We start from the raw sequence: 14381 nt of genomic DNA on the forward strand, positions 1-14381 counted from the left end.
GATTCTCTCCTCCAGGACTTGTGAGAGACTGAAGCTGCACACACCTGTGAGGAGCTTGTGTGACAAGTGGTGCATCAATCCTGAAAATGGATAGCACAAGTATCCCAGGTATGACAAGCAATGCTCAAAAGACATGCCCTGCGCAGTCCATCCCAGGTAATAAGTCCTGCCACAGCCAGGTTTTAAGTCTCTGCCCTCCCTTCTCTAGGGGGGGGGGCTGTAAATGGACTATCTATACAGTGGGAATCATCATCAGCACTCACCCAGACTCCCATTCTGACTCCTGTTTGCTTCCCTTTTCTATGTGGAATGCTATGGAACAACTACATTAGCCTGCATGAACTTCAAGTCCCATAATGCACTGCCTGGTAGTCGGTAAGACCTGTAATCTTCTGTCCATAGCTTCCCATGGGTAAAGTCCGGATGGCCCCTTATACTGGATTCTCTCCTCCAGGACTTGTGAGAGACTGAAGCTGCACATACCTGTAAGCTCCCTCATGCAGCCCAGCCATTTGACTCTGCCCTGGCCTTGCTGCTGCCTGGAACTGCTTAGGATCTGCCATTCCCTGAAGCTCCTCGTCGTGCATTGGAGTATGATTCATTTGTGTACCAGAGCCCTTGTTGGATTGTGTTACAGTTCTGAGTACCCCTGAAACTGCTGTGTGTTTCCACAGTGTTGTTCCTGCTTGTTCCAGTCAGACTCTGCTCCCTGTTTTTCTGCCTTGTTCAGGTTTCTTCCTGACAGAGCCTACTTCATGTTAGCCAGACCAGTTCTGGTCTTTGAGTCAACCAGAGCCTGTTCCCTGTACCTGCATTTGCCTCCTAGTTAGTTCCCATGCCCTCCATTTCCTCTTGGGTTATTGTGTCTGGTAAGTGTACAATCAGTCCTCAACTGTATAGCATGGTATAATTTTGTATTTGTACTGGCGCATGTTTTCCAGGTGGCTAATGCAGCCCTCATTATTAGTGACAAAAAAGTGACAGTATGCTATGGCTGTATTCCTGGATTTGTTACTGTGCCTCCAGTCCAACAAACAAGGGCTGGTCTTGTGTATGTAAGGACAATCCATTTTGTGCCCTGACAGTCCAGACACAGATTCACTTCATCCTCCACCTTTCTGGTGATTAATCTGCACAGAGGCACTGATGTTCCTTATTGCTGTGGGAAGTTCAGAGCCCTACCCTGTGTACAAACGTAGTGATGAGCCCTGCATGTTTGTCCACTACTGATCCGTTAAATATTTGTCCACACCAAGGTTGCTCTGTCTTCATTCTTCTGTATTATCTGCCGTACCATAGCTGCCCTATCCCCTTGTATGCCTTTAGCGGATCTTCTGCTTTAGGTCAAATCTGCTTTGAAAATATACTCTGTGAACTCAAGGGTTGCCTCCACAGACTCCTGACTAGACCTGCACGAAACCATAACACCATGGAGCCCAATACTGACAAAGGGTACACATGCCCACACACTTGAACTGGACACTTCTGTGCAATGCACCTCTGAGAATATGTGAACACATGCAGCCTGGGATGCTGGTCCAGCACAGCCACAGGAGGAACTTAGGTAATTTACATTAGTCAAACTGACGTGTACATAACAATTTTATGATTGGAATTGATATTCTGTTTCGCAAACACTTTACCTACCAAACATGTTAAAATGCCTGACTTATGGATAGTATACACACAAGTGACCATGAAGTGATAGGCAACAATTGATAGGCAACATGCGAGGGATAACATATCAGACATAGCCCTCATTAGCCACCCTCGATCTTCCCTGTGTATTGTTTGTCATGGGAAATGTATTGTCCCTAAAATCAAACAACAACACACAGAAAAAGAGTTGACACATATTACAAATATATATCATGACTGTTGTACCTCAGTGATTGGCATCTGATGTTGATTTCCCTTTTGTAACACATTCATACATGAACATCACGCATAATGTATTGCATACCATTCCAACAGAAGCACACAAATGGTTGTAACAGTCAAATCACACACAAAACACACAGGCCATGATTTATATTTTCGTAGTGTAGCCTTGCTGTCCTCTATTGACGCACCATCTGTGCAAACATACAATTTCGATTTAAATTACCTAAGTTTGTGCTGCTGTTGCATCAGTAAAAAAAAATCAAATCCTGCACAAAGATGTTAGAAATGTGGGCCGCAGTTGCATTGTCTACCGCATGTGGCTAAACACTAGAACACACACTGCAGGCCATACCATCCTATCTTTGTCTAGATATAGGCTGCATTCATGTTAATTAAAGAAAAATGACACAAACACAGTTTGAGTCAGAGATTTTGACGAAAATGCATTGAAATAAATGACACAAACGCACACTAAACACTAATGGGTCCCTAGCACTCATTCCACCAGCGCACCCCACGCATGCGGATATCCATAAAAATTGTGGTTTTCCATGAATGTGTGGGATTTTGACGTTTATGTAGCTAATGCGTAAAAAATAGTCACGCAAACTACATAAGCTTAAAAAAAGTTACATGCAAGACGGAAAACGGGGTGCAAAGGAGACAGGAAGTGATGTAATAGGATATTCTGTTTACAGACATGGAACAGTGGGTGTACTTTCACTTTCACTTTGCAGTCTGTGATTTTTCTGTGTGGCTGTGTGTTGGTCTCTTGTGGATTGCGTATATTGTCTCTTGTGTGGTCTATCTTTTGTCTTTTGCTGTTACCTGATTGTATTTTGTACCTGTGTAAGTGTTTATGTGCCTTTTCTTGTTGTCAGAATTGTATTTGTACTGTCGGGGGTCTGTTTGTGGGTAAGATTAGTTGGTGTAGTTTGGGTCTGTAATTAGGGTTTGTAAGTTTACTTTTTTTTACTTTCTTTTCCTTTATTTCTCATTTTATTGTAATACATTTTGTACTGTACCATGTCAGGAAGGGCAAGGCTGGGGCCAATGAGTGATTGGGAGCCTGGGGCATTTGTGTGGCTGGTGTGCCACTTCCTTCCTATGATGCTTGAGACAGGGGCTGTGTGATACAGGGGTATCACCCAGAGGCAAGACGGCTGCGTTTGGCAAAGGTGCCTTTCCACGTAAAAAGAATCTTCAACACCTCCAGGAACAAGCAGCAGCTTAAGCATCTCAGGGCTGACCTGGTGGCCTGAGAGCAGGACCTGATAGACCACCTGGGTGTGGTGATCGGTGGCCCTGTTGGTGAGTATCACATTGACAAATGTGTACAGCTGAATGCTTCTGAGTGACAGTAGCAAATGTCGTGACATGCTGCATGCAATGTTTGTGGCCATGTGGAATGCAAGTTGAACAAATGTTAGTGTACCAGTAATGTGATATATTACACATGTTAATACATGGTAACAATGCAGTCCAGAGTTTCATTGAGCCATGTTCGACTATTATTCAGGGCCATATGTTCCAAGCTCTTGACAACTTTCACTAATGGCTAAGTTTACTGAATTTTTGTGTTTACGTCAGGACAAATATTCATTCAAGTGGACAAACCTAAATGTCCCATTCTGCTATCAGATTGCGCAGTCACAAAACAGGGTTTTCTAGTGGCATTTAGGATTACACATTCAAATCCTATCATTGAGTCGCAGACACCTATTTCTTTTTTTCTTGGGCACAATTGCCGGGACTGAGCTATTGCAGTTACCATCCGTTTCAAATTTGTGCTAACCCATTTTCAAAAGAGGAAGGGTCACCATGGGATCCCTTCCTCTTTGTGAAAGCATGGCCACAAACATTTTCTGAGCATGAAGTTGTGCAAGGGACCACTGACTGCTTCCAAAAATCTCTTTTAGTAATGAAATAGGTTTTAAAAATACTTTCTGTACACCCCTGCTGAAATATTGCTGCATTTCAACATATATTAACATCTCAATATGAAAGCAGGCACAGACATGGTGGTCTGCTGAGCTCAGCAGGCCAGCATCCCTGTGAGTGCAGCCATTCCCAAGAGGTTTGCAAAATGAGTCCTACCTCATCTTGATTGAAGAGGAGTGGCATTTGCTACCCCATTTTTGATTTGCAAACAGTGTCATTTCGAGGTTCTACCTCTGATCATCCAACTTGCTAATTACTAGTTGAAAAGTCTCGCTATGTGTAAATCACAATACCTGATATAGGTACATATGACCCTGAGTGACACATTTCAGGTGCAATGACTACACCTGTGCCCATGCATTCTGTCAACGATGATCAGCTAAGACACTGTCAGCATATCATCTTTCGCAGTTATGGAACAGCAAAGTGGCCAATCCATGTTTAGCGCTACATTGTCATCATTACGCACACACATACAATCCCTACCATCATGTTGTCATATAGGGTATATACGGTTTAGGGGACACTGCCAATGGGGCATATGTTACCTACATGCAACACTGGCAAATCTATTAAAGACCACTGAAAGCACGATCATTCCTGAATGAAAATCGACCCACATGTCCATCACCCAGTTACTTATTGTACCTTGATGCACACGTCACAATCCCTGAGTCACTTGTATTGCAGTGCACCAGGGAAATGCCATTACAATTGTCACCCAATAACAAATAATGAAATGGAGAACCATCTGAAATGGATTAGCCACAAGTGTGTAGTCAGGTTTAGCACCACATGATTGTTAGGGCCAGTGCATGTGTGCATATGTGTGTCTATCACTCACTGGAGTGACAGTGCCAATGCAAGTTTGCAGTGGTTTGTCTGTTGGAGTGTCTACATGCCTGATGTGCAGCTCTATCATATACAATGTCATACACTGTGATATGTTGTCCCCACGTTTGTACAGTGATCAGACATTGAACACATATCTCCCTTCTATGTTTTACAGGTGGACCGGCCCTCTATACGATTGGGGAAGTGGCTCGATTCGATGACCCAGACGTATCCAATAAGTGTGAAAATGTCTGTCCTGTGTTGTGATTGCAGCTGTTGTGTGATTGACTCTTCTGTGCTGGACTCATTGCAAGATATGATGAGCTGGCACGTGATCTGATATGTGACTTGACTGGAGGTTGACATACTGTTCCATGCAAGGGTTGGACATTCACTGGCAGAGAGTCATACCTTGGGAGTCTAGTGATGTGCAATAGGCAGGAGTAGGTGAACAAGGTGATTAGTAGCCACATGTAGGCCTGCATTTGAGTTGGAGGCGGTCAAGTGTCAGAATATTGTCAACAAGTCATACCCTAATTTACACAAGACAGTAATGCATCAGTTTTCCACACAAAATTGTGCATGCCTGTATTGTAATGAACATATAGGGCTGTATGGGGGAGTGTCCCCCAGCATCTAGCCCCAAATGTTGTACTCCATTTACGTGGCACTTAAGTGGTATGTTATAGGCGTGCATGCAGGTCAAGGCCAGATGTGTGCTTGCATCAACGTGGGTGATTTAGGAAATGTGTCAGTGAGATCTGATGTTGACGGTTGTCCACAAATGGAAACATGAATGTAGATGTGATTGACCAATGGTTGACTCACTCCTAGTTGGCAGGCCTCCTTACATGTGTTCCACTCACTAAATTCATGTACAGCTGGACAAGGCTTTGTGGTTGTCCTTGACGGTTGAGAAGATGTATTCCATGCCCATCCCGCGTGAGGCACAGGGGTCGGGGGAGAATATATATAAGTTAGGTGTGATGATCACAGTGTGTAGATGACAGACATCTTATTCAAGCATGCATGTGTCAACAACAACACTGACCACTTATGATTAGCAACTGCATACCATCCTGCCATTTCCATACGCAAATCACAGGTCTTGTGTGCCTTGAAGTTGATCCAGATGATAGGGATTAGACAGCCTGGCACAAGTTGAGTACTTGCTGCATTTGCATTGTGACACATTGCACTACATAAAGGCCCAGATCAGTTAATTTGGTACACACCTTGTTGTGCTTTGCTGTGCTGTTAAGTAGTTGATGGGTAGGCTGTGTTACCATGTCATTCCTCAGGGACAATCTATCATCTGTACTGTGATTTGGACTGCATATGCAATTTGAGGGAGAGTGTTAGACTATCATCTGTACATGCATCACACAATGATGACACTAATGTTTGCCTGTCCCTTTTTTTACAGCTGCACAAATCAGAGAGTTCCAGAGGCGGGCAGTGCGATACAGGCATATCATGGATGTGGAGTCTGGCTTTCGAATGCTGGCAAGATGCTATCGTCGGGAGAGCCACTGCAGCATAGCGGGCTTTTAGCCAAGGGGGCCGGGCATTGGCCACAACAGGTGCAGCCACCACCCTGACTGCAGGCAGTGGCACAGTGGGCACCAGTGTCTTCGCCACACCTACTGCACCCTCAACCTCTAGAGCTACAGCAACAACACCTGCTGCACCGTCTATTCCACCACCCCGACCATGGCACCTGCAGTTACTACGACATCAGGAACACAGACCACCACAGCAACTGGTTTGGACATGGACGCATTCAGGCAGCTTCAGGGGGACATGCGGAAGGTCCCGAAGAGAATGGACAGTCTCCAGCATGACGTTGCTCGCAATAGCCAAAGACTGAAATCTATAAAGAAAACTCTGAGGAGCGCAAACCTCTAAGTCCTGCATTGCCTCAACCCTAATTCCGTACCCTCCCTCCTCTTTCCTTATACTGTTTATTAGTGGGTTTAGGGGGTTTAGTGATAGGTTAGAGTAGGCTATTAGTTTAGATAGGATAAGTAGGTTGGGGGTGGGGGGAGTTATATTATTAGATGTTAGTTTGTGGGTGGGGGTTGATGTTGGGGTTTTTGTGAATTATTTCATAAAACAAAATACATATATATATATATATATATATATATATATATATTACAAAAAAAATATATATGTTTAGTATTAGTTAGTATCTGGTTAGGTTAGTATATGTTGTCCTACATGTGTCCCATCATATAAGGGGGCGGGGTTAATGTTTAGAGTGTTTAGTTACATGTGGTAAGTAAGTTTAGCATAGGGTAGTTAGGGCCAGTTGTGTGTAATGTATAGTTAGGATAGGTTAGGTTAGTATAGGTGTGTGACATTGTTTTAAGTTTTCTTTTATACATAGTTAGCAGAGTTTTAGGTACTCCTTTACGGTATGTGTCATATGCTTGGGGATCGGGGCCTGTGCATGAGTGTACAGTGGCAAATTTGTGTTGGCCTGTGTATTCCATTCTGCATCCACATCCCATTCTTGACATGTTTATTCTCACTTCCAAATGAGCTGTCACATTGGCAGCTACAAAAAAGCTACTTCTCTATGTATCTGCCATCCAATGTACCCACTACTAAAGGTGACTATGTTTCCCATGTATTGGACAGGTAGGTGTGCTTTTGAAGCTGTCATCATTTGGGTCCTGTGTTGGAATCTTGGGCACTGTGGGATGTCTGCCTGCAGCCTGATGTTCATGTGAACCCTGGTAAACTGAGTGGTGTCAAATTCTTATGAGTTTAAGTATTGAAAATTCACGCCTATGGGTTTAGATTGTACTCCAAGGTAACATTATTGTCCAAACACTCTTACACAGCCATTCCTGCTGTATGTTGTGTTTGTGGCATTAATGTTTAGAGTCACATACAGAATAATTGTCTGATAGGGGATGTGGCTAGCACTGAGTTCAATCTTGTAGATACCTTGGGCCTCACATATACAATTTTTACACAGCATTTGACTCATTTTTTTAAGGAAATAGCAGCACAAACTTACAAATTGCAATGATATTTTGTGAGTTAGTGCTGCTTTTACTTCAGAAATGAGCTACAAGCAGCACAGATGATTTTAAAATCAAGACCCTTGTGCATAGATATCAGCCCACATTATTTCTACGCTCTTGTTCTGACATTCTGTGACCATTGACATTTTCCATGCATCACAAATCTCCAGCAAAGTAGAAGTCTCACATTACACAGAGACAAAGTGGTTGTGTAGGTGCTGTTTATTTTAAGGTGCTGTAGTGCAATATTTACATAGTCCAAGTTTTTAAGTCCATTAGTGTGACGCATTCTATTGTGACGCAACACAAGTGCAATGTTGAGGGACATGCTATTGAACATGCTGCGATGGAGTGTCATTCAGTGCAGAGGAACATGAATTGCCAATTGGGTAGTGAGAGACAATTTCAGACCATAGTGGTAAGGTTAACAGTGTGTCGGAGAAGAGTGCATGTCACCAACTGTAGCAAGACTGGCATGTTGTCAAGCACAGGACAAAGGAAAACAGTGCCCATGTGGCTGGTGCTAACGAGTCCTCTTCCTCTAATGTGTGTGTCGTCTCCTCTTCCCTTGATGGTGGTGGTGGTGGGTTTGAGGGAGAACTATTAAGGGCAGCAAGGAGGAGCTGCTGGTTATTGAGTATGGCAGTAACATCCCTGTGGCAGGCAGCCATGTCTGCCTTGAGGGAGTCCTGATTGTTGTCATGCATGCAGTGAAACGTTTGGGAGGCCAGGTGTTGTGGCAACTCCCTCCCTTCATTGGTGAGGTCCCTTAGACACTGTTGGAGTCCTTACAGTATTGATTGTTGGACTTGCATAGCTGCTGACTGTTCTGTGGATGTCATCATGCACATGCGCATCCCCTCAAGGCTGGCTGCCATATTTTGCATCCCCACCCGCACCTCCTTGGCCGGCTCCCACTGTACTCCCACAACTGTCCTCTGAAAGGTGGTCCCAGTATCATCAGAGTCCTCAGCTGTGTTGGAGCTGGCAGGTTGTACTATTGGGGTGGTGGGTTGGTCCTCTGTGATGGCTGCTACATGTGTGCTCCTCCTTGCGACTGGAGTTGGTGTCTAGAGGGTTCCCAGGACATCTTGGAGGGTTTCCTGGCTGATGGTTGTCAGCTCGTCATCCATGTCATCAGGATGGTCCAGGACAGGCACATCCACAGGAGAGCCATCGTCCTCTGCAATGAGAAATTGTACAATTAGTGTGTCTTTGTTGTGGCAGTTGTAATGTGACGTCACTGACTTCTTATTGGTGGAACATTGTAATCTGGGTTCCCATTCATTGTTCCTGTCATTAATATTTGCATTCTCACAGGCCTATGCCCCACCTGCATGTCACATGTAGTGTGGGCACTTTGGGGAATTGTCTGCGTCACATCCTCTAGGTGTCAGTTCTGTCCAAATTGTGTTTTGCCACCTTTTTGTCCTACTCAACCCTCCCTCTGCTACCATTAGCATGGTGAGCCCTTACAGTGCTTGTTGGTGTTTTGATGCCACATGCACAACACATAACAATATGGTGCTGACCCAGTCTATGCTATTTCACATACACCTATACGTTGCTGAGACCTATCACCATATCATGTATTGCATTGGCATGACACAATACAGGTGTCAGTATTGGTAGTTTGTCATGTTGATGTACGTGTTTGTGTGCTACATTGCATTGCACTGATGGGCTTGGCAGTGTTCCATTTCCTCTTATGACTGTGCGGGTTTGTTTCGCAAGCTACACACATACGTCCTCCCCCTCAATGCTGCTGTCTTAGCACTATGACACTGGAGATGTTGCATGGTTGGATTGCAGCTATTGTAACACAGGCACGGGGTAGACCCTGGAATGGGCAGCATGGGTATGAGATTACTGCTGTGTACTTCATAATGTAAGTGACAGTGCCCATGATGTTTATTGAGTCTATGGACATGAGCAGTTGACAAAAGTTGCACTTGGATGGGAATTGGAGGGGATTGATCACGTAGTCATCCTGAACCGTCATTTTGAGTGTGTTTGTGCCATGGGCACCAAACTGCCATATCCTAATTGACCAGCACACACAGCACAGGTAGTAGTGGCAAGTGTTGTCAATGGTAAATGTCGCTTGAGGCAATGGCCTGAGACTGGACATTGTCCCCTAGTTGACATTCTGACAATACCAGTGTCCTGTGACAGCAGCCAGTTTTATGTTCTACCCTACCCTCCTGGACTGCTTTTCCTTTTCCGGCAGCCTGGGCATGGTGGTGTACCCCCATGCAAAGGTTGTTAGTGTTGTGTTGTGCTACTGGATGCCCCTGCACAGCCCATGCACCCGTGCCGGGCCCCTTTGCCCTTTCCACTGCCCCTTTTCCATGGCTGACATGCAATATGTAGTAGGTATGTACCTCCCCTTCTTGCACTTGACATTTAGGCATTTTGTTCCCCCATGCAACTTACCCTGAATATATGTTGTTTCCTGAAGTCTGCACTGTCCAATCCTGCAATTCCTGTAACGATCTCCTCCAGGATGATGGCTGCAACCATTTCCTCCATCTCGTCCATGGCCTCCTGCGGTGCTGGACTCCCACCTCCAGTCTGCAGTACTGCCTTCCTGTTCCTTGTCATTTTCTCCTTTGTCCTGCGCTTGCAGTCATGCCAGCGTTTCTTACACTTGGTGACAGTTCTCCTGACCTCTGCCACACTGTTAATCTTGTCCACAATTTGTTGCCGAATTGCCTCTCTCCTCCCAATTGGCAATTTAGAGGTGATGAAGAGTTGATGCTGGTGCTCCGTCACCTATCTGACCAGTATTTCATGCTCCCTGCGCTGAAACAACACTTTATTTTCTTCTTGTCTCTTCCCTGGGTCTTGTCTGTGTCCTCCTGGCTGGTTCCTGGTAGATTGAGGTCTTCCTGGGGTCTCTCCTGGCTTCTGGGATGCATTTTGGGGCTCCTTAGCACTGTTTGCTGCGTTTGCATCGCTTTTTTACGCTATTGTGGGGAAAAATGGGCATATCCGGTTTGCAATGTTTTCCATGTTGCAAACCAGATTACAGTCATTTTTCCTGCGTTAACGTCATTTTGCTTTACGATGCGGCGCAATGGTTAGCGTAAAAAAAAAAAGACTCTAACCTGTTCTTAGCGCCACCGTGCATCAAAGTATAAATTTGACGCATGGGAGGCGCTAAGATATGGTGTTAGCCTGCATTCAATTTTTTGACGCAAAACTGCGTTAGCGCAGTTTTGCGTCAAAAAGTAAAAATATGGCCCTAAATACTCTCCTTGCAAATACCATCCTGTTATTGTCTTTTCTCATTGAAACAGGTAAGTCACTCTCCGACTACACCTATGTTATATGCAGAAGAAAGTCCTCGGTCCAGCTGAGTAGATTGGTCTTTGCTGATCAATGACCTCAAAGGCCTAATTACGAGCTGAGGCGTTATTTATCATCTCTGAAAAATAATGATACCACGGATATTTATCTGGCGTGATGATTAACACCTATTATGAATATGTGGGGAACAACATGCAGATTTTGGTGTTTAATGCAATAACCTTTGCATGATACGATAAATACCATATGTTTTCCCCTGTTAAATTTCAGCAGTTTGACCTGCCGAAATTTAACAACTGTTGCATTATTTAACATATCCGATAAATATCAGATGTGTTAAATAAACCAAGCTCATAATTCTGCCTGGTGGGTAAACAGTGGTTTACATATGGAATTTAACAAGAAACTCGAGATCAGGGCCTAAATATGGCTCTTTTAGAATGTCAAGGCCGAGGACATTAAGGGCCAGATTGACAAAGAAAAAATAACACTTTTGTGTACGTTTCCAATTGTTTGCTAAATACAAAGGAATTTAGCAAGATGTACATCTGCCTAGTCTCCGCAAATAGAAAGGACTATTCAAGCTTTTTATGTGCGGAGACTCTGCAGTTGTAAAGATACTACTTGTAAAATACCTTTGTGAATAGCAAACAATCATAAACTTACCCTAAAGTATATGCTTACCTTTGTGAATTAGGCCGTAGTTATTTTTGTAATTTTTATCATTCCTGAATAACCCAGTGCAGGTCCTAATTAATAGTGTTCAAAAGTGTATTTGGCAACTTAACCACAAAACCTTTGATTGGGATCCTCATTATTGGATTACCTGTGTCTCATGAAATTGACTATTGTCCTTATGCTGATGGCAACATGTTTAGAGTAAAAGTTGGTTCAAGCAGAACTCTCAAGAAAGTGTGAAATAGGAGGTGTGCTGCACACTCTGTGCAAGGAACATTCACTGCATTACTTACAGAGACTAGATGGACATACGTCTTTTTTCTCTAAAAAAGTTTTTTATTTACCAAAATTCACTTTAGAGGGTATCTATTGTCCGAACTTTAGCATGCGTTTTTTTATTATTTACAGTAGAAGTATCATACTACTAGTCTTAGTGTATCTGCCTCTTTCTTTCCTCCGGGCATCTCTTATTTACTTTATTTTTCTTTATTTGATTGGTGGGAAAGCATTGTGGATCCTTTGCCTCATCCCTTGCATTATTTAAGAAAACTAAACAGGTTTCTTGAAAGACACTAGTTTTGCTGAGCTGAAGGCTGAGGGAGGCATAAGAGGCCCCATTAATTATTATTTACCTCATCTTGGATGGGCAGGCAGCAGTAGGCAGTATGGGACAAGAGGGTCTGTGTTTCATAAGATCAACAGACACAATTTTGCACTATACAGGGATGGTGGGGGCTGGATATGCCCGTTACAATTTATCTTGAGGTGTTTTAGTGTGTTTTTCTGTGTTGGGCCTGGTGTACTTGTCAATAGACTACCAATGCTTTCCTCAATTTTAATCATTTTTTAACAGTCTACTATGCGAGTGTGGATGGGCCCTGATGTAATGCCAGATTGCTGCATTTTTTTGCATTCCGCTCCCTGCACGTGTTGTTCTCCCCATGGCTCTTTTTTAGAGTGGAGTGTGCAAGTGCATGCGGTTGCATGAGACGCTGTTGTGTTCAGTAAAGGGCTTGGTGCCTACCTGGCGATCACCATTTGTTGGTTTGCGTGGCACACTTCTTTAAAGCCTCTTAGTCAAGGCATGTCTGCCATCATTTCTGTTCCTCTGTGTAGAGCAGGGATCAAACATTAATTGAGTTCAGCTTAATTAGTGCCTGTCTGCTGCTCTTGACGTGATCCAGGTAGTGTTTTGTTCTAACTCCCCATGCCCGCTGTAGGAGGCTGGCCTGGTTTTTAGTGGGTACCAAAGGTGCTTACACCTTATACCAGGTCCAGTTATCCCTTATTAGTGAAATGTAGGCAGTGTCTAGCAGCCAAGTTGTCTAGGGGTAGCTGTAGCTGAACAGCCAAGGCTGATCTAGGAGACATACAAAGCTCTTGCAATAACACTGTAGTCACACAGTACTCACACACATGGAAAAAAATACTCAGTGTTAGAAAAATAAAGGTAATTTATTTTGGTGACACAAATGCCAAAAATACCTTAGAGACTATACTCAATTAGGAGGTAAGTAATATACACAATATATACACAAGTAACCAAAAACAGGTAAGTACACAGTCAGAAAACAGGAGCAAATAGTGAAAATCACAATAGGTTGCAATGGGCCTGGGGGAACACAAACCACATACTAAAATAGTGAAGTACGAATGTCGGTTTCCCACCTAGGCAAGTGTAGTGCGTAGAGGGGGGCAGAGAGTTTAAGAAAACACCAAAGGTGAGTATTATAACTCACTCCAGAGCCCAGGAAAACAGGGGTAAATCACAATAGGTTTCCGGAAACACACAAGAAGTTGTGATAGAAGGTTATGCAAGAACCAGAAGAGACTGCAAGTCACCAACGATGGATCCATAGACTTGAAGACCTGTGGAAGAAGGGGACCAAGTCCAAGAAGCACTGAGAGTCCAAGGAGAACAGGAGCCCCTGCTAACCCTTATGAAGGTGCAAAATAAGAACCATCAGTGAGAAGACAAAACCAGTTATGCACCCAAGAAGACAGATGCGGGTTACTGGTTGGTGCAGAAGATGTCCCACACTGGATAGATGATTGCAGTCTGGTTTGCATCGCTGGATTCCGATAACAAGCCTTGGCACACGCAAAACTTGCAGTTGGCAGAAAATAGCGCTGCCCCGGACCAGGAGGGACCTGGTGGCCTCTATTTAGGAGGGGAAGACAGAAGGGGCTCTCAGCTACTCAGAGAGCCCTCAGAAGACCAGGCAGCATGCGCAGGAGTCCCACAGCATGGGGACAAAGAAGGTGAAAATGGAGGCCCATGTAGCACAACACAAAGGGCTCCAACGTCACCAGAGAGCCACTCAAGAAGCTGTGCATCACAGGACGGAGTGCTGGGGGCCTAAGCTGTGCTTTGCACAAAGAACTTTGTGGAAGGTAGCACACAAACCTTGGCAACTGCAAGTCATGTGGTGCATGGGGGTACTGTCTTGCGTTGGGAGGAAACCTCTTACCTCCACTAAAGTTGGACAGCTGGACCGTGTGACTGTCGAGGACACTTTAGTCCACCACCCGTGTTGCTGGATCCACGCTCGTCATCTGGAGAGGGGACCCACTCTACCGGTCATCGCTGCAGAGAGGTGCCTGCTGAAGCAGGGATGTGACTCCGTCACTCCACGGGAGAATCCTTTGCTTCTTTGCTGCAAGTTGTAGAGTTCCTGGAGGGTTCAGCTGCAG

General features: G+C 44.4%; 1 protein-coding gene across 1 annotated transcript in view; it reads right to left on the reverse strand.

Annotated features, from left to right (window-relative positions):
- Positions 1-10238, reverse strand: part of LOC138265108 (vomeronasal type-2 receptor 26-like) — a 97249-nt gene extending 87011 nt beyond the window's left edge. Inside the window, exon 1 of the mRNA XM_069212650.1 lies at positions 10134-10238. Coding sequence (XP_069068751.1) covers positions 10134-10238 — 105 coding nt within the window. The remainder of the gene's footprint in view (positions 1-10133) is intronic.
- Positions 10239-14381: the final 4143 nt, after the last annotated feature.

This window comes from Pleurodeles waltl, chromosome 11 (assembly GCF_031143425.1).
Source record: "Pleurodeles waltl isolate 20211129_DDA chromosome 11, aPleWal1.hap1.20221129, whole genome shotgun sequence".
Taxonomy (NCBI): Eukaryota; Metazoa; Chordata; class Amphibia; order Caudata; family Salamandridae; genus Pleurodeles; species Pleurodeles waltl.